General features: G+C 37.9%; 1 protein-coding gene across 1 annotated transcript in view; it reads left to right on the top strand.

Annotated features, from left to right (window-relative positions):
• SP140 (SP140 nuclear body protein) overlaps positions 1-24,771 on the top strand; it is a 64,112-nt gene that overhangs the window by 21,944 nt on the left and 17,397 nt on the right. Inside the window, exons 6-12 of the mRNA XM_007453269.1 lie at positions 365-445; positions 3,699-3,782; positions 4,188-4,265; positions 13,848-13,934; positions 14,150-14,266; positions 15,073-15,126; positions 24,748-24,760. Coding sequence (XP_007453331.1) covers positions 365-445; positions 3,699-3,782; positions 4,188-4,265; positions 13,848-13,934; positions 14,150-14,266; positions 15,073-15,126; positions 24,748-24,760 — 514 coding nt within the window. The remainder of the gene's footprint in view (positions 1-364; positions 446-3,698; positions 3,783-4,187; positions 4,266-13,847; positions 13,935-14,149; positions 14,267-15,072; positions 15,127-24,747; positions 24,761-24,771) is intronic.

Below are 24,771 nucleotides of genomic sequence, written 5' to 3' on the forward strand. Positions count from 1 at the left end.
GCTTGAAGAGATCTAGAATAAGAAAGCTAGAAAGGATAACAGGAGAAAAGAGATACACTATCCCTGAAAAACAAACAAACAAACAAAAAAACCCCAAGACCTGAAGACAAGAGATGAGGAGAGAAACACAGACAATCAAAGAGATGCACAGCTAGGAAACAGAGCTGTGTGGAGGTGGAACTGTGGGTAGGATGCTGAGAAGGAAAGAGAAGAGGTGCAGATGGCAAAGAAGCAGGAGATGACGTGGCTCTCAGAAGCAGTGCTTGGAGCAGACATACGGCTTTTCCATCATGTTTGGCATGAGCCAATCGAGGTCTGTTTCTGATCGCCCTCCATGGACCATCATGTCCTTGTTTCTTTGCAGTGACCTGTTATCCCAAAGCTCCCCAAATGACTCACAAAGGAGAACCCAAGGAGGTGCTCAGCCAACCAGTAGAGGGAGAAGGTAATTATGATTTAAACTCCTCAATAAATAGGAAAAAAAATTCCCCCTTCTCTCATCTTGCCATTCTCTTCTTCATATTCACATACATACACATGGAATTGTGTCGATTTTCTGTTTTGTTTTTTCCAAAACTGTGAGAGAGACTAAGGAGAAAGGTGAGCTGAGCTGAGTGGGGAGAGCACCCCTGCATGGAGAACACGGGGAAACAGGATGTGCCAAAGGTAGGCTGGGGTCCCAAAGCAGAAGTATCTGGGTGACTTTATTAAATGCATATAAACTCCAAATGTCAGCAGGTTATGGCAGTTGAGGCAAGGAGATCATTTTCAGCTTACTTTGGAAGTACAAGGAACATGGAAGTAAGTTTTGTGAATGACTGATAAGCTTGCAGTTTAGAAAGGTCATGTGGGAGACTTAGAATAGAGCTAATAAGGGAAGGCTCTCCAGCACTGTGGTCCATGTGAAAATGGAAGGACTTCTGTCAGTTGGGGAGAAGGGATCTGTGAGCATGAGGAAAATATATAAAATAAGGAAATTTTACAGGCATCTAGAAAGAGAACACCCAGAGAAAAAGAGAAAAGGAGAAAATGGAAGACAAGGTAGAAAGGGAATTACCTCAATAAGAAATGAGATACAAAGATAAAAATTAGAGAAACTATATAGAGAGGCAAATAAATACCAAAAAAAAAAAAAATGTGCAAGGAAGTGCAGAGAAACTATGTCGAGAAAGAGTTTTATCAGATCGATAAAGAGTGAAAACAGCTGTACAGGGAAGAGAGGAGAGAAGTTGGGATCCTGGAACGCTGAAGTATGCATATCAGACAGGAGCATCTTCCATCCCAGTAGTGAGTTTCCAAGTTAGGTTTGCCCCATTGAGAGAGTGGTGTCCATAACATAGAGTAATAATTCTCTCCCTGGCAGCCTCAGCTACTCTCAGGTAACAGAATGTGTCTCAAGCACATGCCTGCTAGGCAGACCCATCTTCCAAGGTCATCCATCTATGTATGTACCTGAAGACATTTATCCCAGGGCCCTCTCCATTTGGATGTCTTTCAGGAACTGACACTTCCAAAATTGAAACCAACATCTTCCATGAAACTGGAATGTCCTTTTCTTACAGGGTTTTCTCTCTCAGTAAATGGAACTTGAATGTCCCATTTTCTCTTGCTCCCATCTTGCCCATTTTCTCCACGTTAGCACAATTTTTATTTGCAAGATGGAAATCAGATCATATTACTTTTCCACTTAAACTTGGTGACCTTTGTTGTCCAAAGATTAGATCAGTTAACTTTCCTGTCTTTCTGTGTCTTCCATTCATCATGCGACCCTTGCCAATTTCTTCTTCCTCATCTCACTTGTGGTCTGAGCATCCTGGCTCAGCTCATTTTCTTGTTTCTCTTTAGTGTCCTGTGATCCTGAAGCTTCCCAAATGACCAACAAAGAAGAACCAGAGGAGCTGCCTAGTCAACCACTATGTGGTGGAGAAGGTAATTGTGAAGGTAATCCTCATCTCTAATGATAGTATAAATATTTTCAGTGATTGCAATGTTCTGATCTTTCTTTTATATGAGGGATTTGGAAAAATTTTCCCCTGTGGTTGGTGGTGTTGCCTTGGTCCACTCTATTTCTTATCCCATTCCCTGATCAGGTTATATTATACTATTTTAGGGATGCCTCTCCTAACACACACCATGAGAAAGGGAGCCAGAGGGAAAAATGGGATGGGGCAAGGTGATAAAGAGCAGTGTCAAGGCTGCAAGAGAAAAAGAGACAGGAGCAGAGGAGAAAGAAACACACCAAAACAAAGAGAAACATCTAGAGATGCTGGCAGAAGGAAACAAGGGCAGAGACAGAAAAATATGCACAGGCAATGGGAAAGAGGAAGAAGTAGAAAGAGAATTAGGTGTACGGGGAGTGTGGGAGATGGTGGATGGTTCTCAGCCTCCGGTGGTAGGGATGGGAGGGAGTTAGCAGGCCAGGGGAACCCCAAGGGCAGACCAAGACGGTCTGGGATAGAGACAGTCCCACCCGTGAGATAATTGAGCTTCCCATGTCTTCAGTATGAGTTTTCTTGCCACGATTTCCCCCTGCTTGTGTACTGAGACCTCTGAGGGATTTCATTCCTTTCTGCAGAGGACAACAGTGCCTGTTGGGAGGTCTGTGACGAAGAAGAGCCCCAGGGAGCCTCGAGCTCCCCACCAAGATGTGGGCCAGGTAAGGAAGGGGGGCTTGCCAGCCCTGAGCTGCAGGGTTTCAGGTGTCTGAATTCAGAGCTGAACAGCATGACCCTTGTTAGAATAAACGTGTTCCCTCTTCATGTCGTAGCAGATCAAGCCTAAAGAAAGATAGAGTGTTTTTTTCCTCCACAGTCTTTATGCTTATTCACGCTAAGGACTCAGTATTGTGATTTTAACCCCTGACCACCTTTTATTTTCTATAAGGAGTAAAAGATAAGTATTTTTCCAGTGTTTAATAATAGTAATATTATATTGTCACTAACCTTGGATAGGCTTCCAGAGAAACATGGTCCTTGAGATCTACTTGTCAGAAATTAAGATCACTGACTCTAAGGCCCAAATGACATTTTTTGCCACGTATTCTTCATCAGGTTATTGGAGTATATAGTGCTTTATTCTTTTCAAAGTACTTTGGCAAGTAAGATTTCCTCACAAAACCTTAGGACTTAGCCAGGGAAACAGTTATTATCCTTCCTTAGAGATAAGAATATGGAAGCACAGAAAAAGGATACTTGTTTTTCCCTGAGATCAAAGTAGGAGGAAGGGCAGAGATACCTGTGTCCCAAGTCTCTCATTGCAGGTGGTGGTTGTGTGAGGCTTGTAGCAAGTCAATGTCCAAAGGGAGACCTGCAGGATCCCAAGGGCAATAGAACAGAGCCTGAACCAGAGAGCCTTCCACTTCTCAAATAAAGAATGTCAGTACGGAGAGGAAGAGATCAAGATCATCACTGAGGAAATAAAGTAAAGATAGAAGACGTCAGGGGGATCAGAGCCCACAAAATCAAAGGTGCACAATTATTCTCCTAGTGCAGAAGCAGAAATGTTTAGAGGCACGTCTATAGATAGGAAACTGAGAAGCAGAGGGTAGGGGAATGAGGTTAATGAGGTGGAAACAGAGGCAGAACAGGGCTTAGTTGGATCTCAAGTGTGGTCCTTGGAGCAGATGTCCCTTTTCCCAAAGGGCAGCTCACTTGTGGTCTTAGCATCCTGGCTCAGCTCATTTTCTTGTTTCTCTTTAGTGTCCTGTGATCCTGAAGCTTCCCAAATGACGAACAAAGAAGAACCAGAGGAGCTGCCTAGTCAACCACTATGTGATGGAGAAGGTAATTGTGATTTCAACTCCCAAATTGAATCTTTGTTTTTCTGTCTGCAGAGAGGAAAATCTCCATCTTTCTTCTCCCTTCCTACCCTGCTCCCCTTCACATACCCATACAGAAGAAATATGTAGAGCCAACTGGAAAGGATGAAAAAGACAGAGAAAATTAGTGTATAAGAAGGGAGTGAGATGGGTAGACTGTTTTCAGCCTCTGATGATAGTGACGGGAGCCATGTTAACCTCTAGGTCAGGTGAGCTCAAAGTCAGGAGGGTCTAAGGGCAAGGACATTCCCATCCTGGAGATACTTGAGCCGCTCTGGTCTTCCTGGTTGTCTCTGGGAGGGTTTTCCTACTATGGTTTCCATTGGTCATACACTGGGATTCCAAGAGATTTCATTCTATTTATCAGAAGGAAGCAGTACCTGTTCAGAAATGTGTGATGAAGAACCACCCCAGGAATCCTTGAGCTCACTACCAAAAAGTGGAGCAGGTGAGAGAGATAAGGACTGTCTGGGCTGCAGGGTGTCAGGAGGATGGTGTTTCCTGATGGATTTTACTCTGGGAACACTCCACAATGAAAGCTCCAGTTAATTCTCAAATATCATTCTTCACCTTTACCTTGGCTCTTTGGCTCTTGTACCTTGCAAGGGACAAGAAACCTTGAGCAACTCCATAATTAGGAGATCATGTTGTTTGATTGTAGGTATCCATATATTCAGTTGTAGTAGGTAGAATTCCACATAGGAGAAAGAACACAGAAGTTGCACAAAAATTTGATTAACTTTAGTGGAACTGTTAGTACATTATCTCTAGCTATTTATTATCTCCCAAGAATATTTATATTCACCTCTTCCAGCACAGAAACATAATCTTTCATTTGTGTATTATCTACAGAGAGTTGATTTATTGGTTAAGTTGGTGTAATGTACTGTAAATCATCATAAACTCTTTCTTTGCCCAAATGTTTGAACTTTTGATCTTATTATAGGAGTAACTCATGACTTCAAATGTTTGAGGTTCTTTGGGGGTTTTAGTTGTTTCCTATTCCATGGACAACGCTCAAAGATGAAGCACAGTTGGGTTTAAGCTGATTTTGATGATTAGGTGGAGTCACGGTCTTTATATAAATAGTTTGTAGCATCCTTGCCCTGAATGCCCATCAATAGCTGTCAGCCTGATATTTCTTAATGCAATTTATCCTCAATTAAAATTTATTTTAGAAGCATAATTACAAGTAAAGCCATTATTTTTTTCCAGGAGTTGGCTTGGGACGATGACATATTCAAAAATTCTTCACATTGGCTCTACTAGAAATATTTTAGAAGAACTGAATTATAAAGTTAGGGTGGTGATCGTCCTAAGTGAAGTCAGTCTTGGAATGTTAGTAGTAGTAGTAACATTATGGGCAAGTCAGAGGCTTCAAACATTAAACCAGTAAATAGAAAAACTAAAGTTGTAAGGATAAAGGATAAAAATATGAAGGAGAATGTGACAATCAGTGTGGCAGTCTAGGCATCCAGGAAAACCTTATTCTGATTGATCTTGAGTGGTAGCAGTTCTACTTCATGGAACTATCTGCACGTTCTGGGGATCTTTGGGTAGTAAAAGGACATTAAATAATCCACCTGATATTTGTTTTTATATGGGCACCTGAAGAGATTGAAAATCTGTTTGTTTCCACAGCATTCAGAAGTTATGATCTACTCCAAATGCATAATGGCTTTCAGTTTAACAATTTGACATGTCCTAGAGAAGGCTCTATATTCAGTTACTTGAGACAGTTTTGCTTTCTGTAAGGGAATGAACTCTACAAGGGAGTCTGGAACAGTCATTGTGTAACCAGCCTGGTATTTCATTTTACTTTATTTTCTTTTGTCTCATTTAATTTTATTTTTATTTTAGAGATAAACTTATCACCAAACAATATTAAGTCAGGATTTAGTAAGGGAGCATCTAAACTATCTCTTCTGGAAGTGGACGTTAGAAACTAAATCCTAGGATTCTCCTTCCTTGAGTAAGAATATTACTCTATAACACACACACACACACACACACACACACACACATGACGTTTTCTTTATGTACTTATCTATTGATGAACACTTAGGTTGTTCCCATGTCTTTGGCTATTGTTTAAATAATGCTGCAATGAACATTAGGGTGCAGATTTTGTTTCCTTTGGATTATGTATCCAGGAGTGGAATTGCTGGAACATAAGGTAGTTCTATTTTTAGTTTTTTGAGGAAACTCCATGCTGTTTTCCACAGTGGCTGCACCAATTTACATCCCACCAACAGTGCTCAAGGGTTCCCTTTGCTCCACATTCTCACCAACATTTGTTATTGCTTGTGTTGACAACCTCCTTTTCTTAAACATCAACTCTGCCATACAGCGTAACCTAAAAATGGGGGTAATGTCTTATGAAATCCACGGTCCCTGGGGTTTAGGAACAAATCTTGGGAGGTCATTTTAGAATTCTGCCTATGACAAGGAAGCTTGAGTAAATCTCCAGAAAATAACTATCCAGATGAGACATTGATTTTCCCAAGCAAATAATATAGGCTACCAAACAAATTAAAACACCAAAGAAAGCTGAGCATAAGTGTGTTAAAGAAAAGAATTTGACTTTAGAAAATACTATAGTAATTGGCTCAGGCACTACAGGGGAGTGAGGTATACCTATTTTGTTTATTTCCTGCATATCTTGAATATGCATAGTATAGGCATACTGATGTTCAGATTAACTATAGTGATCATGTGTAGGAGAATTTTCCAGGAATTCTAAGGTTAGCCCTTCTTAGTACACTTAATATGTAGTTTCATTTGCAGAATAGAGCCTTACCTATTAAATTTTTAGGAGTTTCTTGGAGAAAAGAAAGGACAGTTTGTTACATAATGGTCTGAATATAGCAGTTATTGGTTGGCACATGGAACTACTCTTGGTCATTTTTTTCAGTCCTTTTAGAGAAATATTATCAAATGAGTCATTTACTTTTGACATGCCAAAAGTTCCCCACTGAAATCTAAAGACATCTTTTGTGAAAATTTACCATTTATTAAGTGCAAGTTAGAATCACACTGAGAGTACAGAGAAGTGAAAGTTCTGCCAGTGGGAGATTGTGACTTTGGCAAAGACAAGCCCATGACATAGAGTCATAAGTATGAATGGTGTCCTGAAAATGGAGTATTGTGCTCATCAATCAAGCAGAAACTAAAAAGAAGACATATGATCAATTATATGATAACAGTTATGTACTAAACAAAAGGATTTTCTTTCAAAAATTAATATGATGTCAAGTATCCTCATGAAAGTTTTGGTGAGGGACCCAAGACAAAATGTGACAAACTATATTTGCACAAATTCTCTACTTTCTAATGGACCCCCATCCGTTAATTAGTCTTTGGGGCTAGCTTGGATTGGGGATTTATCAAGTCTATGCCTCTATCTATCTGCTTTGGATCAGTATCTTCTAATAATGAAGAAGCACAGGAAAATCAGGAACAGACAAACACACGAGACAAGACTTTTAAAAAAATAGGCAAAAGAAAAGAGAATAAATGAAGTAGTGGAAGAAAAAGCACATTAATAGAACATTTGCTAAATGCTGTCCCGCCAAACCAAAATGTCTACTTACTTTGTATGTAACTGCATACACATCTTTATATAATAAAATAAATCCAGAAATAAAACTTCAGTGAAACAAGTCAGAGCTTACGTGGTTCTTGCAATGGATTCACTTGGCAGTGGATCAGGAAGACAATCTGAGTTGTGCACAAGAAGCTGGGGTTTTGGACCAACACTGTTGGTCCAAGGGTCCCACAAGACACCCCTAAGCAAGAGTCCTCAAGATGATCTTGGTGGGAACACCATTTGTGAAGGAAGAGTGGCCACCATGCAATATTGGAAGCTAAAGCTGGATTTATTGCTTGCTAAGCAAGACACATGGTGGGAGGAAGCACTGTACACAGTTTTTTTTAATACAGGAAACTGCTGATTTTACTTATTTTTTAATTAATTTTTATTGGAGTATAGTTGACTTACAATGTTGTGTTTTTATTTACACTTTTGGGAAGCATGTAGTTCAGGGACTGCAGACTTTCAGAAACAGGAGTGTTTATAAATTGGTTAGCATTCAGCCATACACATAGGCTTTCTGAAGTGTATCTGTTGCTGACTGGCTGATTTTCATAAGTGTAAGGCTGCAACTGATTAGCTGACTTTAGATGTGGTTAGTGATGCAAGCAGTCATTGGCCAATTGGGATGAATTTAAAACTGGTTCTGACAATTACTTTTTGCAACTTTCAAAGGACAGTCAGTTTTTCCTAGAAGGATAAGATCTTTTTATTTTATTCTTAGGGATAAAAGTAGAAAAATAAAAGTAGAGAAAGCAGAATGAGGTTCAAAAGATGGGAAAAACATGGCTCTGTTGGATCTCAGTTGTGATTATTGGAGCAGATATTCTTTTTCCAAGAAAGCAGTTCATTGTTTTTTTTCTTTTGGGTTTTTCTTTTTTTTTTTTTTTACCTCTTTATTGGAGTATAATTGCTTTACAATGTTGTGTTAGTTTCTGCTGTACAACAAAGTGAATCAGCTCTATGTACACATATATCCCCATATACCATCCCTCTTGCGTCTCTCTCTCTCACCCTCCCTATGCCACCCCTCTAGGTGGTCACAAAGCACCGAGCTGATCTCCCTATGCTATGTGGCTGCTTCCCACTACCTATCTATTTTACATTTGGTAGTGTATATATGTCAATGAAACTCTATCACTTTGTCCCATATTACCTGTCCCCCTCCCTGTGTCCTCAGTCCATTCTCTGTGTCTGCATTTTTATTGCTGTCCTGCCACTAGGTTCATCAGAACCATATTTTTCTTTTTAGATTCCATATATATGTGTTAGCATATGGTATTTGTTTTTCTCTTTCTGACTTACTTCACTCTGTATGACAGACTCTAGGTCCATCCACCTCACTACAAATAACTCAATTTTGTTTCTTTTTATAGCTAATATTCCACTGTATATATGTGCCACAACTTCTTTATCCATTCATCTGTCGATGGACACTTACATTGCTTCCATGTCCTGGCTATTGTAAATAGTGCTGCAATGAACATTGTGGTACATGTCTCTTTTTGAATTATGGTTTTCTCAGGGTACATGCCCAGTAGTGGGATTGCTGGGTCGTATGGTAGTTCTATTTTTAGTTTTTATAGGAACCTCCATAGTGGCTGTATCAATTTACATTCCCACCAACAGTGCAAGAGGGTTCCCTTTTCTCCACACTCTCTCCAGAGTTTATTGTTTGTAGATTTTTTTATTATGGCCATTCTCACCAGTGTGAGGTGATACCTCATTGTGGTTTTGATTTGCATTTCTCTAATGATTAGTGATGTTGAGCATCCTTTCATGTGTTTGTTGACAATCCGTATATCTTCTTTGGAGAAATGTCTATTTAGTTCTGCCCATTTTTGGATTGGGTTGTTTGTTTTTTTAATACTGAGATGCATGAACTTCTTGTGTACTTTGGAGATAAATCCTTTGTCATTTGCTTCGTTTGCAAATATTTTCTCCTATTCCGAGGGCTGTCTTTCTTCTTATTTATGGTTTCCTTAGGTCCCATGTATTTATTTTTGTCTTTATTTCCAATTCTCTAGGAGGTGGGTCAAAAAGGATCACCCTGTGATTTATGTCAAAGAGTGTTCTTCCTATGTTTTCCTCTAAGAGTTTTATAGCATCTGACCTTACATTTAGGTCTTTAATCCATTTTGAGTTTATTTTTGTGTATGGTATTAGGAAGTGTTCTAATTTCATTCTTTTACATGTAGCTGTCCAGTTTTCCCAGTACCACTTATTGAAGAGGCTGTCTTCTCTCCATTGTGTATTCTTGCCTCCTTTATCAAAAATAAGGTGACCATATGTGCATGGGTTTATCTCTGGGCTTTCTATCCTGTTCCATTGATCTGGATTTCTGTTTTTGTGCCAGTACCATACTGTCTTGATTATTGTGGCTTTGTAGCATAGTCTGAAGTCAGGGAGCCTGATTCCTCCAGCTCCGTTTTTATTTCTCAAGGTTGCTTTGCCTATTCGAGGTCTTTTGTGTTTCCATACAAATTGTGAAATTTTTTGTTCTAGTTCTGTGAAAAACGCCAGTGGTAGTTTGATAGGGATTGCATTGAATCTGTAGATTGCTTTGGGTTTACTGTCATTTTCACAATATTGATTCTTCCAATCCAAGAACGTGGTATACCCCTCCATCTGTTTGTATCATCTTTAATTTCTTTCATCAGTGTCTTATAGTTTTCTGCATACAGGTCTTTCATCTCCTTAGGTAGTTTTATTCCTACATATTTTCTTCTTTTTGTTGCAATGGTAAATGGGAGTGTTTCCTTAATTTCTTTTTCAGGTTTTTTATCATTAGCGTATAGGAATGCAAGAGATTTCTGTGCATTAAATTTGTATCCTGCTACTTTACCAAATTCATTGATTAGCTCTAGTAGTTTTCTGGTAGCATCTTTAGGATTCTCTATGTATAGTATCATGTCATCTGCAAACAGTGAGAGTTTTACGTCTTCTTTTCTTATTTGGATTCCTTTTATTTCTTTTTCTTCTCTGATTACTGTGGCTAAAACTTCCCAAACTATGTTGAATAGTAGTGGTGATAGTGGTCACCCTTGTCTTGTTCCTGATCTTAGAGGAGATGGTTTCAGTTTTTCACCATTGAGAACAATGTTGGCTGTGGGTTTGTCATATATGGCCTTTATTATGTTGAGGTAAGTTCCCTCTATGCCTACTTTCTGGACGGTTTTTTATCATGAATGGGTGTTGAATTTTTTCAAAAGCTTTTTCTGCATCTATTGAGATTATCATGTGGTTTTTATCCTTCAGTTTGTTAATATGGTGTATCACATTGATTGATTTGCATATACTGAAGAATCCTTGCATTCCTGGGATAAACCCCACTTGATCATGATGTATGATCCTTTTAATGTGCTGCTGGATTCTGTTTGCTAGCATTTTGTTGAGGATTTTTGCATCTATGTTCATCAGTAATATTGGCCTCTAGTTTTCTATCCTTGTGACATCTTTGTCTGGTTTTGGTATCAGGGTGGTGGTTGCCTTGTACAGTGAGTTTGGGAGTGTTCCTCCCTCTGCTATATTTTGGGAGAGTTTGAGAAGGATATTTGTTAGCTCTTCTCTGAATGTTTGATAGAACTCGCCTGTGAAGCCACCTGGTCCTGGGCCTTTGTTTGTTGGAAGATTTTTAATCGCAATTTCAATTTCAGTACTTGTGATTCGTCTGTTCATATTTTCTATTTCTTCCTGGTTCAGTCTCAGAATGTTGTGCTTTTCTAAAAATTTGTCCATTTCTTCCAGGTTGTCCATTTTATTGGCATAGAGTTGCCTGTAGTAATCCCTCACGACCCTTTGTGTTTCTGCAGTGTCAGTTGTTCCTTCTCCTTTTTCATTTCTGATTCTATTGATGTGAGTCTTCTCCCTTTTTTTCTTGATGAGTCTGGCTAATGGTTTATCAATTGTGTTTATCTTCTCAAAGAACCAGCTTTTAGTTTTATTGATCTTTGCTATTGTTTCCTTCATTTCTTTTTCATTTATTTCTGATCTGATCTTTATGATTTCTTTCCTTCTGCTAACTTTGGGGGTTTTTTTTTGTTCTTCTTTCTCTAATTGCTTTAGGTGTATGGTTAGGTTGTTTATTTGAGATTTTCCTTATTTCTTGGGGTAGGATAGTACTGCTATAAACTTCCCTCTTAGAACTGCTTTTGCTGCATCCCATAGGTTTTGGGTCATCGTGTTTTCATTGTCATTTGTTTCTAGGTATTTTTTGATTTCCTCTTTGATTTCTTCAGTGATCTCTTGGTTATTTAGCAGCATATTGTTTGGCCTCCATGTGTTTGGTTTTTTTTACAGTTTCTTTCCTGTAATTGATATCTACTCTCATAGTGCTGTGGTCATAAAAGATACTTGATATGATTTCAATTTTCTAAAATTTACCAAGGCTTGACTTGTGCCCCAGGGTATGATCTATCCTGGAGAATGTCCCACGAGCACTTGAGAAGAAAGTGTATTCTGTTGTTTTTGGATGAAATTTCCTATAAATATCAATTAAGTCCATCTTGTTTAATGTGTCATGTAAAGCTTGTGTTTCCTTATTTATTTTCACTTTGGATGATCTGTCCATTGGTGAAAGTGGGCTGTTAAAGCCCCCTGCTATTATTGTGTTACTGTTGATTTCCCCTTTTATGGCTGTTAGCATTTGCCTTATGTATTGCTGTGCTCCTATGTTGGGTGTGTAAATATTTACAATTCTTATATCTTCTTCTTGGATTGATCCCTTGATCATTTTATAGTGTCCTTCTTTGTCTCTTGTCATAGTCTTTATCTTAAAGTCTATTTTGTCTGATATGAGAATTGCTACTCCAGCTTTCTTTTGATTTCCATTTGCATGGAATATCTTTTTCCATCCCCTCACTTTCAGTCTGTATGTGTCCCTAGGTCTGAAGTGGGTCTCTTGTAGCCAGCATATATATGGGTCTTGTTTTTGTATCCATTCAGCCAGTCTGTGTCTTTTGGTGGGAGCATTAATCCATTTACATTTAAGGTAATTATCGATATGTATGTTCCTATTACCATTTTCTTAATTGTTTTGGGTTTGTTTTTGTAGGTCTTTTCCTTCTCTTGTGTTTCCTACCTAGAGAAGTTCCTTTAGCATTTGTTGTAAAGCTGGTTTGGTGGTGCTGAATTCTCTTAGCTTTTGCTTGTCTGTAAAGGTTTTAATTTCTCCATTGAATCTGAATGAGACCCTTGCTGAATAGAGTAATCTTGGTTGTAGGTTTTTCCCTTTCATCACTTTAAATATATCCTGCCACTCCCTTCTGGCTTGCAGAGTTTCTGCTTAAAGATCAGCTGTCCACCTTATGGGGATTCCCTTGTATGTTATTTGTTGTTTTTCCCTTTCTGCTTTTAATATTTTTTCTTTGTATTTAACTTTTGATTGTTTGATTAATATGTGTCCTGGCATGTTTCTCCTTGGATTTATGCTGTATGAGACTCTCTGTGCTTCCTGGACTTGATTGACTCTTTCCTTTCCCATGTTAGGGAAGTTTTCAACTATAATCTCTTCAAATATTTTCTCAGTCCCTTTCTTTTTCTCTTCTTCTTCTGAGACCCCTATAATTCGAATGTTGGCATGTTTAACGTTGTCCCAGAGGTCTCTGAGACTGTCCTCAGTTCTTTTCATTCTTTTTTCTTTATTCCGCTCTGTGGTAGTTATTTCCACTATTTTATCTTCCAGGTCACTTTTCCGTTCTTCTGCCTCAGTTATTCTATTGATTGCTTCTAGAGAATTTTAAATTTCATTTATTTTGTTGTTCATCATTGTTTGTTTGCTCTTTAGTTCTTCTTGGTCCTTGTTAAGTGTATCTTGTATTTCCTCCATTCTATTTCCAAGGTTTTGGATCATCTTTTCCAAGATTTTGGATCATCTTTACTTCCAAGATTTTGGATCATTCATTACTATGAATTCTTTTTCAGGTAGACTGCCTATTTCCTCTTCATTTGTTTGGTCTGGTGGGTTTTTACCTTGCTCCTTCATCTGCTGTGTGTTTCTCTGTCTTCTCATTTTGTTTAACTTACTGTGCTTGGGGTCTCCTTTTCGCAGGCTGCAGGTTCGTAGTTCCCATTGTTTTTGGTGTCCATCCCCAGTGGGTAAGGTTGGTTCAGGGGTCTGTGTAGGCTTCCTGGTGGAGGGGACTTGGGCCTGTGTTCTAGTGGGCGGGGCTGGATCTTGTCTTTCTGATGGGCAGAGCCGTGTCTGGTGGTGTGTTTTGGGATGTCTGTGAACTTAGTAAGATTTTAGGCAGCCTCTCTGCTAGTCAGTGGGGTTGTGTTCCTGCCTTGCTAGTTGTTTGGCATGGGGTGTCCAGCACTGGAGCTAGAAAGCAGTTCATTATAGTTCAGAATATTAGTGTGCATTATGAGAGCCCCAGGAACTCTTCCCTAATCACTGTCTCAGGATCTGTGGACAGTAATTTTCCTGTGTCTCTTTAGTATCTGGCAAACTAGAAGCTCTTCAAATGAATACAGAAGGAGATTCTGAAGAGCTAACTTCTAGCCCACTATCTTATAATGGACAAGGTAACTATGAATTAAGAAAGAAAGGAGAAACCAAGTTCTGGTAAAGAGAAAAGGATGAGAAAGGGGAAAAGGGAGACTTAAAGGAAGAGTCAGGTGTAGGGAGGATAAATGAAAGATTTCAGAGGAAGAGGTAGAAAAAGTGGGATCAACAAGGGTTCAGAAAAGAGGATCACTAGGGGAATGAAAAGTCTTCATAATTCACAATTTTGGCCCAGGAGCAGAGCTACCAACATTTGGAAATGAGAAGTGTTCCTGTGTTATGTGTTTCTCAAAAGATGTGCCAGGAGGTCCAGAAGGAAATACTGAAAGTAAAGAAGCTAGTGACATGATGGGTAAGGCTACCTGAGTGTGGTGAGGTGGGGGTGGCTCCACTGGTAACACAGACGCAGGTTGGGTGGTGGCAGGTGGTCCAATCCTTCCCAGTATCCTGATCTCTGCATTTGCTTGACCTGATCCTTTTGGGAGTAGCAGGGAAGCAAGAGATCATTATAAAATTGTGTCTAAGGGATGGCCCATGTTGATTATATATGGATGATGTAGTAGAAATACACTTTTAAAAATGGCAGCATATTGTTTATTACATCAGTATATTACTAATAAAGCCTTGTGATTTACAATGTTTTCTATCCCTGTCACCCAAGAAAGTCAAGTGTATGTCCACTAGTAGATAATAGTGTCATTTCGTCACAACCTTAGAAAGTTCTCAAAAGATAACTAGTCCTGTCACTTAATTGTCAGGAGAAGAGACTTCAGATCAACAGTTCTTAACCCAGCACATATTTCTGATAGATGTTCTCCAGCATGTCACTTGTTTATATAGTGATCCTATTAAGTTTTGTACATAAGATCTTATTTAATCCTAACAAAATTCTTAAGAACTAGACAAATATCCCTGAGTAAACTGAAGTACATAGGTATTGAAGAATGTTTTTCAAAGTCCCATTAAGAAATAAAGGAAGACCCAGGGCTCATACTGGACTCTCACTTCTCAATTCAGTAGGTTTAGTTCCTTTAGAAGGAAGAGACAGATGATAACCCAAACATCTTTATAAATTCAAGGCTTTTGCAGTATGAATCATCCTAAGATTTATAACTTTTATTTATTCATTTTTGTTTCCTCACCACCTGTTTTTTCTAGATACTGCGGATCTTGGAAACAACTCTACTTTGGGAAAACTCAAGAGGAAAAGAAGTAAGAGTGCATACGATTTTACTTGCTTTTGATATTAAAATGAGTTTTTAAGCCCAGTTTCATTATTATAATTTATAATAATAAATATTAATAATATGACAGCCCCATAAAGATGTCTATATCCTAATCTCTGGAACCTGTAATCTGTTCTCTTACATGGCAAAAGGGATTTTACAGATATAATTAAGATAGGGACCTTGAAAGGGGCGATTATCCTGGATTATTGTGGTGCATCCAATATCGTCAAATGGGCCTTAAAAAATGAAGAAGTGTGTCTGGCTGTGAAGAGAGGGAGAAGCGATTATGGAAGATAGTCACAGAGAGATGCAATACTGCTGGCTTTGTAGATGGAAGGGAGGAAAAAGGAATATGGGTGCCTCCTAGAAGCTGGGAAAGTAAAAGAAATAGATTTTCCTCTGTAGCCTCCAGACAGGAATGAAGGCCTACTGAAACCTTGATTTTAGCCCAGAGAGACCCTTGTCAGACTTCTAACTGACACAAGTGTAAGATAATAAATTGTTTTAAGTCACTAAATTTGAGGTCATTTGTTATGGCAGCAATAAAAGAGTAATACAGAATTTTTGGTCATTGGAAGTGGGGTGCAGCTATAATGCATCCCTGGAAATGTGGAAGTGGCTTTGGAATTGGGCAATGGCCAGAGGGAAATTGGGTTATAAGAAGAACTTTAAGTAGAATGATAGAGAATGTCTAGATTGCCTTGAGCAGTTTGTTAGTAGAAAGGTGGTGCTGAAGACTCTGCTTGTGAGGACTTGGAAGTGAAGAACATGGTAGAGAAAACCTATATCATATTAGAGAATGTATAAATTGTCATGAAACCACTGTTAGTTTAAAGGTGTCACTGAAGGAAATAAGGAACATGTGTTTGGAAATTAAAGGAAAGGGGATCCTTATTATATAGTGGCAGAAAGCTCAGTGAAATTCTATCCTGCAGTTACGCGGAAAGCAGAATTTTCTGGATATATAGCTAAGGAGATTTCTAAGTACTATTATAAAGGTGCAGCTGGTTTCATGTTGCTGCTTAGAGTAAACTGTGAGAGGAAAGAGATAAGTCAAGGGAAGAACTGCTAAACAAAAGGAATAAGAACTTGATGATTTGGAAAATTCTTAGCCTATTCAGATTGCAAAGATGCTCATATTAAGAGTTTCATTGTCAAGAAAATGTGCTCTGCAGTGACAACCAAGAGTGTGGCTGTATAACTTTTTGCTAATGCCCCAGAAGTAGTGAAAATTCAGGGTATTCAGTCATATAAAATGTTCTTTGAAGAGATGAAGTTTGTGACCCATAGATACCTTCAGCCATCTCAGCAGAAGTGAAAAATAGATATGTGAGTATACAGGAAAGCATATCTGTAGAAGAGACTGTTGTCTAATGGAGGAGATCCCCATGACATACATCAGAGATTGATAAGGTTCTTGAAAACTTTATACCAACAGAAACAGAGATGTCCTTTTTCTAGTCCCTGGAACCTGTAATCTGTTACTTCACCTGGCAAAAGAGACTTCGATGGTGTGATTAAGTTAAGGGTTTTGAGATGCGGAGATTTTTCTAGATTATCTGGGTGGCCCCCATCAAATCACAGGGGTCCTTAAAATCAGAAAACCTTTCCTTCTATGGAGAGAGGGATATGTGACTATAGAATAATGATCAGAGAGACACAATGTGGCTGGCTTTGAAGATGAAGGCAGGGAGCAATGAGCCAAGAAATGTGGGCAGCCTTCAGAGCTGGAAAAGGTAAAGAAATGAATTATCCCCTACGGCTTCCAGAAAGGAACAGAGCTCTCTGGATTCTTTGATTTTAGCTCAGTGAGACTTATATTTTTTCAAAAATTTTGTTGTTTTTAAAATTTTAAAATATATGCTCTTTGTAAATTTTGATTGATATATATCTTTCCAGATTTTTCTATGCATGTATTAACACATTTATATCATATACTAACACATTATATCATAAATCTATTCTTACTGTTACGTTTCCCTTAGTTTAAATCAGTATATCATGCACAGACATTATAAACATTTAACATTTTGCCAAACTTAATTGTAAAAAGTTTCATTTCATCCTGCTTTAATTTGCATTGCTCTCATTTTTGTTGTGGTCGAACACTTTTCATTTGTTATTGGTTGTTTGTTTTCCTTTTTCTAAAAATGGCTGATGAAAATAAATAAATAAATAAAAATGGCTGGTGTGTAAGCCTTGCCCAGTATTGCTATCTTTTTTTTTACCATGCTGAACAAGCATAAGAATATATATATATATATATATATATGTATATATATATATATAAAATTTTGCCTATGTATGTGGTTAGTATTTTGTCTCATTTGATGTTATTCTCCTAGGCTTGTTTATAGCATTTTTTGTTCTAGAGAAATTTGAAAATTTTATGTAGTAAGATCTATCAGGGTTTTCCTTTACGGCTTCTAGGCTTTGTTTACAATGTACAAAGATATTTTCCATCTCAAGATTTTTAAAATATTTATATTTGCTTCTAGAATATTTGAAGTACTTAGTGCTTTTAAATGCTTAAATCTGTTATTCACATATGATTCACTTCTTTGTGTATGATGTGAGATAGTAATTACAAGGAATAACACCAACACTTTTTTTTTTAATTGAAGTATAGTTGATGTACAATATTATATGTTACAGGTGTACAATATAGTGATCCACAGTTTTTAAAGGTTAAATTCTATTTATAGTTATTATAAAATATTTGCTATATTCCGCATGATGTACAATATATTCTTGTAGCTTGTTTTATATCTAATAGCTTGTACCTCTTAATTCCCATCCCTATATTTCCCTTCCCCTCTTCCTTCTCCCCACTAGTAACCACTAGTTTGTTCTCTATATTTGTGTCTGCTTCTTTTTTGTTATATTCAACTACTTTGTTGTGTTTTTTTAGGTTCCAAATATAAGTTATATAATACAGTATTTACCTTTCTCTGTCTGACTTATTTCACTTAGCATAATTCCCTCCAAATCCATCCTTATTGCTGCAAATGGCAAAAATTCATTCTTTTTTATGGCTGAGTAGTATTCCATAGTATATATATATATATATATATATATATATATATATATATATATACACCACATCTTCTTTTTCCATTCATCTGTTGATGGACACTTAGGTTGCTTCCATATCTTGGCAGCGTAAATAATGCTGCTGTGAATATTGGGATACATGTATCTTTTCAAATTAGTGTTTTTGTGTTCTTTGGCTATATGCCCAGGAGTAGGATTGCTGGGCCATATGATAGTTCTATTTTTAGTTTTTATAGAAACACCCATAATTTTTTCCACAGTGGCTGCATCAACTTACATTCCCACCAACAGGGTAGGAGGGTTCCCTTTTCTCTACGTCTCTCCAACTTTGCTATTTGTATTCTTTTTGATGATAGTCATTCTGACAGGTGTGAGGTGATATCTCATTGTGGTTTTGATTTTCATTTCCCTGATGATTAGTGATGTTGAACATCTTTTCATGTGCCTGTGAACACCAACATTTTTTTCTTCATGATTTTAATGCCCTTTTGTGCCTTTTCCTGTATTCACAGATCTGTGTCTGACTCTACTCTGAAATGCTGGTCAGTTTATTTTATTTTTTTAAATAGATCTTTATTGGAATATAATTGCTTCACAATACCGTGTTATCAAGTCGGTTTAATTACAGTGTTTTAAAGTAAAATTTTCTATTCCTACTTCTTATACTTTTTTTTAAACAAAGAAAAAAAGTAAAAAAAATATAATGAGAAGCAAGAGAAAAGGAGGTTTCAGAATTTCAGTAATTCTGGCTCCCTCACTGTGCATGAATTTTAGAATCAATCAAGATTTCCTCTTAATACCTCCCCAACTGCATTGGAACTTAGAAAATACATTCAATTTGGAGATAAATTTGGGTAGAAATGAGGGTTTTACATGGAGAATGAGCTACTCATTTATTCAGATCACCTTTTATGTTCTTCAACAAAGTTTTAGTTTTTTAAATAGATCTTGCACATTTTTACTTTCCTTGTCAGCTTTATTGAACTATAATTTTCTATAATAGCACTCACCACTGTTAAGGTATGATTGGATGAGTTTTAACAAACTGACCTCATCAGTTCTTTAAAATTTGTTGAAAGTTCCTTTGCATCCTAATTTACGTCAATATTTGTGAATGTTCTGTGCCACTTAAAAATAGTGTGCATTGAACTATTTCTTGAGATCTGTCCTCTCCCCATAAACAGTCTTTATCAAGCACAACTTTGTTGTTTGGTTCTTCTAAATCTTCTAAAGTAGCTTCTATTCTTTCTATCAGGTTTGTATTTAGATGTGGTAAGTTCTCCCACATGGTTGTGTATTTGCCTCCTCACTACTCTGTTGTTTTACTTTAAATACTTTGAGGCTATTCATGACTGTATAACTTAGTGGATTTTTTCCTTTTATTATTATACAGTGTTCCTCTTTATCACTATTAATGCTTTTGATCTTAAATCTCTTTTTCAGGGTGCTGATAGTGTTCCATGAACTTTTATGTTTTATGTTTTTGATGTATTTTACTCCCTTTGCATTAAGCCTGTTTTTGCAGCTTTGTTTTAGGCCTTATGTAACAACACTTAGCTTTTTCTAAACTTCTCTAATAATCCTCATCTTTTAATAGTTAAATTTTATTTGTTTACATTTATTCTGATTCCTAATATATGTGGACTTATATATTCTATATCACTGTTCATCTTTATTTTTCTGTGTTTTTGTGTCTCTTTCCTACTTTCAAATGGACTGAGATAGAATTCTATATTCCACCTTTTTTCCCTGCTGGTTTGGCGATTAGAGATAAATTTCTGTAATCTTTTTAACCATGCCCCAATCCCCAAAGATGACAAGGATCTTAGCATGGATTCACTACAGGTTGACCATCCATCTCTACCATTTAGCTATTGTTTAACATTTTATTTTCTTTTAATTACAATTTTGAAACTATTAATATTATGATTTTTGCAGTTGATATTTACTTAAATTAAAAATTTTTTAAATCATTTTATGTACTCATCATTGTTTCTTTTCTTTGATTTTGCTTTTTGTCTAGCTGAATTAAATCCTTTGGTTCTTTTAATGCGTGGTCTCTAAGTGGTAAATTTTTCAAGTGTTGTATGTGCAAATTTGTCTTTTTTTTGATAGACCCAAGGTTAAAATTTCTAAGTTGACTTTTATTTTTCATTAGTAAAGTGTTTACTACATTGTCTTCTAGAATCTGTTTTATGACTGAATTCCTCTTTTATTGTGATTGTCATTTCTTGGTAAATAATCTGTCCTTTCTCTCTAAAAGCTCTTTCTCCAGCACTGAATCATGGAAAATGTAAATTTAGCGAAAACTTGGGAGAATTTTACAGTAAACACCAGAATACTTTAACATAGATTCACAATTAACATTGTACTATTCTTGCTTTATCAGATTTCTTTCCATCTATCCATTTCTCTATATATCCACTAACCCATCTTCAAGTTTGAAACATTTCAAAGTTGCAGATGTCAGTACACTTCTCCCCAAATACTTCAGCATGTACATCATTAACTAGAGTTCAATACTTGTTTGCAAGATAAAGTTTATAATGAAATGTACAAATACTAAGTGTACCATTGATGAGTTTTAATAAATGTATTCTCCCATGTAATCCAAATCCTTATCAGGATACAGAACATGACCATCATCATGGAAACACTTGTGCCCTTTCTGGTATATCCTTATCCCTCACTCATCAGTGGCAACCACTATTCTTATTTTTTTTCATGATAACTTAATTTGGCTTGGTATAAAACTTAATATATGATTTTAGAGCATGTTCTCTTTTGGTGTAAGGTTTATTCCACTCAGCATAATGTTTTTGAGATTTATCCATATTGTTGAATATATCAGTAGTTTGTACCATTTTGTTACAAAATAGGTTACATTGTATGGACTATACCATATTTTGTGTATACTTTCTTCTATTTACTGACACCACAAGTGTTTCCAGTTTTGGGCTAATATGAAAAAGCTGCAATGAACATTCTTGTAGAAACCTTTCTGTGGCTCTATGCCTTTATACCTCTTGTATAAATTCCTATAAATGGAATTGCTGAGATATAGGCTAGGTGCATCAGTTTTTTTGTCTCCTTAAACTCACATAGGGGTTAGTAATATGGCACACACAAGCTGCCCAAGTTGAGGAACACCCCCAGTCTTAGAAGGGGGTTACTAGCAAACCTGCACAAAACTTATCCATGAAGGAGGCATTAGCTGGAATTTAAGAAAATTTTACTATTCTGGAATATTTCTAAGGAGGGAGACATTCTCTATTTTATATTGGTCATGAAACAAATCTGCCCTCTGACCTGGAAGGCTACACTATCTCTAGCTTCCAAAACTATTAGCTGTTCAAACATCCTTAAAAAGATACTCTCAGCCATGTGGAAATGCCACAGAACCACCCTCCCCTCCCCCGCAACAAATTCACCTCACACATCAGATTCTGGCAAATTTCCCCATGAAGATACCGTTCCACCAGCCACCCTGATTAATCCAACCAATGTAGGCTAGGGCAAAGTCCATTCAATTTATTTCCTGCTGCATTTAACAAATTTCATAAACCATAAATGCCTTAGGTCTCTAATGACCACCCCTAAGGTGTAAGTCTCCACGTTTGTGTGAGAGAGGCAAGTGAATGCCTGGCTTTCACACAAGAAGTACAATCCCAAGGGCACACATGGTGCCCCTGGAAGGGAAACATTTACAGTGGTTGAGGTCCCCTAATGGGACATACATCAGCCAGGGGGAAGGGGGACAGTATCACCAGGGTGGGCCCCTGGCCAACTGTAAACCTTAAAGTTCCCAGTTCTGTTCATTGCGTCTAGTCCTTGATTTGGAGGGCAGACACTTCCTGAGGACAGTCCATCTGATCTGTCCTCTTTGTCCATGACACCAACCAGATGGTGTTCATTCTTCACCCCCCACCATAGAATGGCTGAGAATGGGGGTGGGGTGATGTCTGGAGGGATTCTGCATGGGATATGCAGATGCTGGGACCAGCTCCTTTTCTTGTATCTGGTGAATAGTAGATTCTGCATCTTTGTAGTGGGAGAGCTGTACCAAGCATTTTCCTTCTGGAAGAAGGATTCAGAGAAGTTCTGAAAGATGGATATTATTAATGTACCTCCATCCCCTGTACCTTCTAGAGCTTATGGGATTCCCTCCTCAGATGCCTGGAGTTTTCCTCTTCCTTCACTGCTGCAAAATATATGTATAACATTCCAGTGGCTGCGACTTCATATTTCTTTCCCAATCATTTCTTATTCCCACTCAGACCTTTCATTCAGAATAGTCAGATACAAGTGGGGCAAAGGCACTTTCATAAAATAACCGGAATTAAATCTGAATCCCTTAGGCCCTCCAAGGCTGTGCCTTCCAGGCTGGTTGGGGAAAGAATGAGGCATCATTCCCAGGAATGTTCAAACAGAATCCTGGATTTTCAGAATTGGCCTATATAATACCATTAACCCCTCACCGCTCTTGTCCTGATCATTATCCAGGAAGGAGCTGATCCCTTTCTGGAGACAGCTGCCTTCAGTAACCAAAGAGCCTTACAGAGGTGTATGGACAGGAGATGAGGGGTGTGGGCCAGATAGTCAGTGCATTGTGAAGAGCTCTTTTGTTAAAGGGCACATCACTGTCAGACTGCAGTGGTCCAGGCAGCCAGGCTCAAGATACCCATGACTTTCTAGGGTCACAATGGTACGGCCAGAGTCAGCTGGTCTGTAAGCAGAAGTATAGACCATGTTGCAGCATCACCCAGAACCCCAAGAGCATCTTGAAGTCTGGTCAGGCAGGAGCAGGTAGAGGCAAAGCCCCTTGCAGTGTGGCTCCCGCCACCTGGGACAAATGGGTCAGCTTCTAGCAGGAGTCACGAGCCTGGCGATCAGCCATAACCCCTGTATCAGAATCATGATGTCAGCCTCCGTCAGTAAAGACCAGGCACCTGGGCATTACCATGAGGGGCCCAGACTGGTCAATCAGCACCACGGTTCATTTCCACAGTCACTGCCCCAGAGATCGGTGTCCCTACTCTGCCAGTCTGTAGTTTTCCACATGGCCGACCAAGCATGTAGCTTATGTGCAAAAGCCCAGTCATCTGACTTCCGCCAACCAGAGGAGTGACCACATCCGCTTTGGTTCTGCCAAGCTGGCTCTGAGGCCAAACAGCCACAGTGGCCCAGTGGACTTCGGCTGTCAGCTTAGCCAAGCATCAGTGCACCAGGCCCAGGCCTCTGGGGAATCTTGGTGAATTGAAGACCTCAGTGAGGCTGAGATTTGCTTCAGGCTGTAAAGTAGAATAGAAAGCCAAGGTGCCACTGGGGCAGTCGCTGCATTCTCTTTTTTTCTTTTCTTTTTAAATTGAATTAATTGATTTACAATATAGTATTAGTTTCAGGTGTACAGCAAAGTGATTCAGTTATATATATATTTTTTCAGATTCTTTTCTATTATAGGTTATTACAAGATATTGAGTATAGTTCCCTGTGCTATACAGTGAATATAGCTTGTTGTTTATCTATCTTGTGTATAGTAGTAACTGTTAATCCCATACTCCTAGTTTGTCCCTCCATACTCCTTTTCCCTCTGGTAACCATAAGTTTGTTTTCTATGTCTGTGAGTCTATTTCTGTGTTGTAAATAAGTTCATTTGTATCATTTTTTAAGATTCCACATATAAGTGATATCACATGATATCTGTGTTTCTCTGACTTGCTTCACTTAATGTGATAATCTCTAGGTCCATCCATGTTGCTGCCAAATGTCATTTTGTTCTTTTTCATGTATGAGTAATATTCCATTGTATAGATATACCACATCTTTATCTACTTATCTCTTGATGCACACTTAGGTTGCTTTCATGTCTTGACTACTGTAAATAGTGCTGCTATGAACACTGGGGTGCATGTATCTTTTTGAATTAGAGTTTTCATCTTTTCCGGGTATATGCCCAGGAGTGGGGTTGCTGGATCATATGGTAGATCCAGCATTCTTGAATATAGCATTTCCATTTGAAGAGCAAGGCTTTTTGGCCCTTCCTGCCTTGTAAGTCAGCACTGAGCTACTTGCCCAGCACCAGTGGTCTTCCCACATTCACACATTTTCATATCACACACAAGAAAGCAAAACACAACACAAAATCCACTCTGTTTCCTTAAGTCCTCTGGGAATTTCAGGCACTATATTAAACATAAGTGAGAAGATTTGTGTTACAGCTGCAAGAATACAGAGATTATTTAATGGCAGTTCTCCATATTAAAGTTGAGAATGCCTCCCAACTTCAGAGCATTTGAATTTACATAAAAACACTTGAAAAGGGAACAAATTGATATTTGTTCAAGAGAAAGTCATCTCCTATAGTCTCCAAATCTACACAGGGTAAAATATAGCTCAAAATCAACCTCACACTGCTACACTGGTAGTTAAGAAATTTGCCCCATTCTTGTGAACTAAGGTCTGAAAAAAATACTTGAAGACTACTGATATATAAGGCTTGAGAATTATATTTACGGCTCTAAGTAATTAACTTTATTATGTTTTTTTTAAGAAAAAAAGAAAGGGCATTTCTGGA

The sequence above is a fragment of the Lipotes vexillifer genome, unplaced genomic scaffold (genome assembly GCF_000442215.2).
Source record: "Lipotes vexillifer unplaced genomic scaffold, Lipotes_vexillifer_v1.1 scaffold471, whole genome shotgun sequence".
In the NCBI taxonomy this organism is placed as follows: Eukaryota; Metazoa; Chordata; class Mammalia; order Artiodactyla; family Lipotidae; genus Lipotes; species Lipotes vexillifer.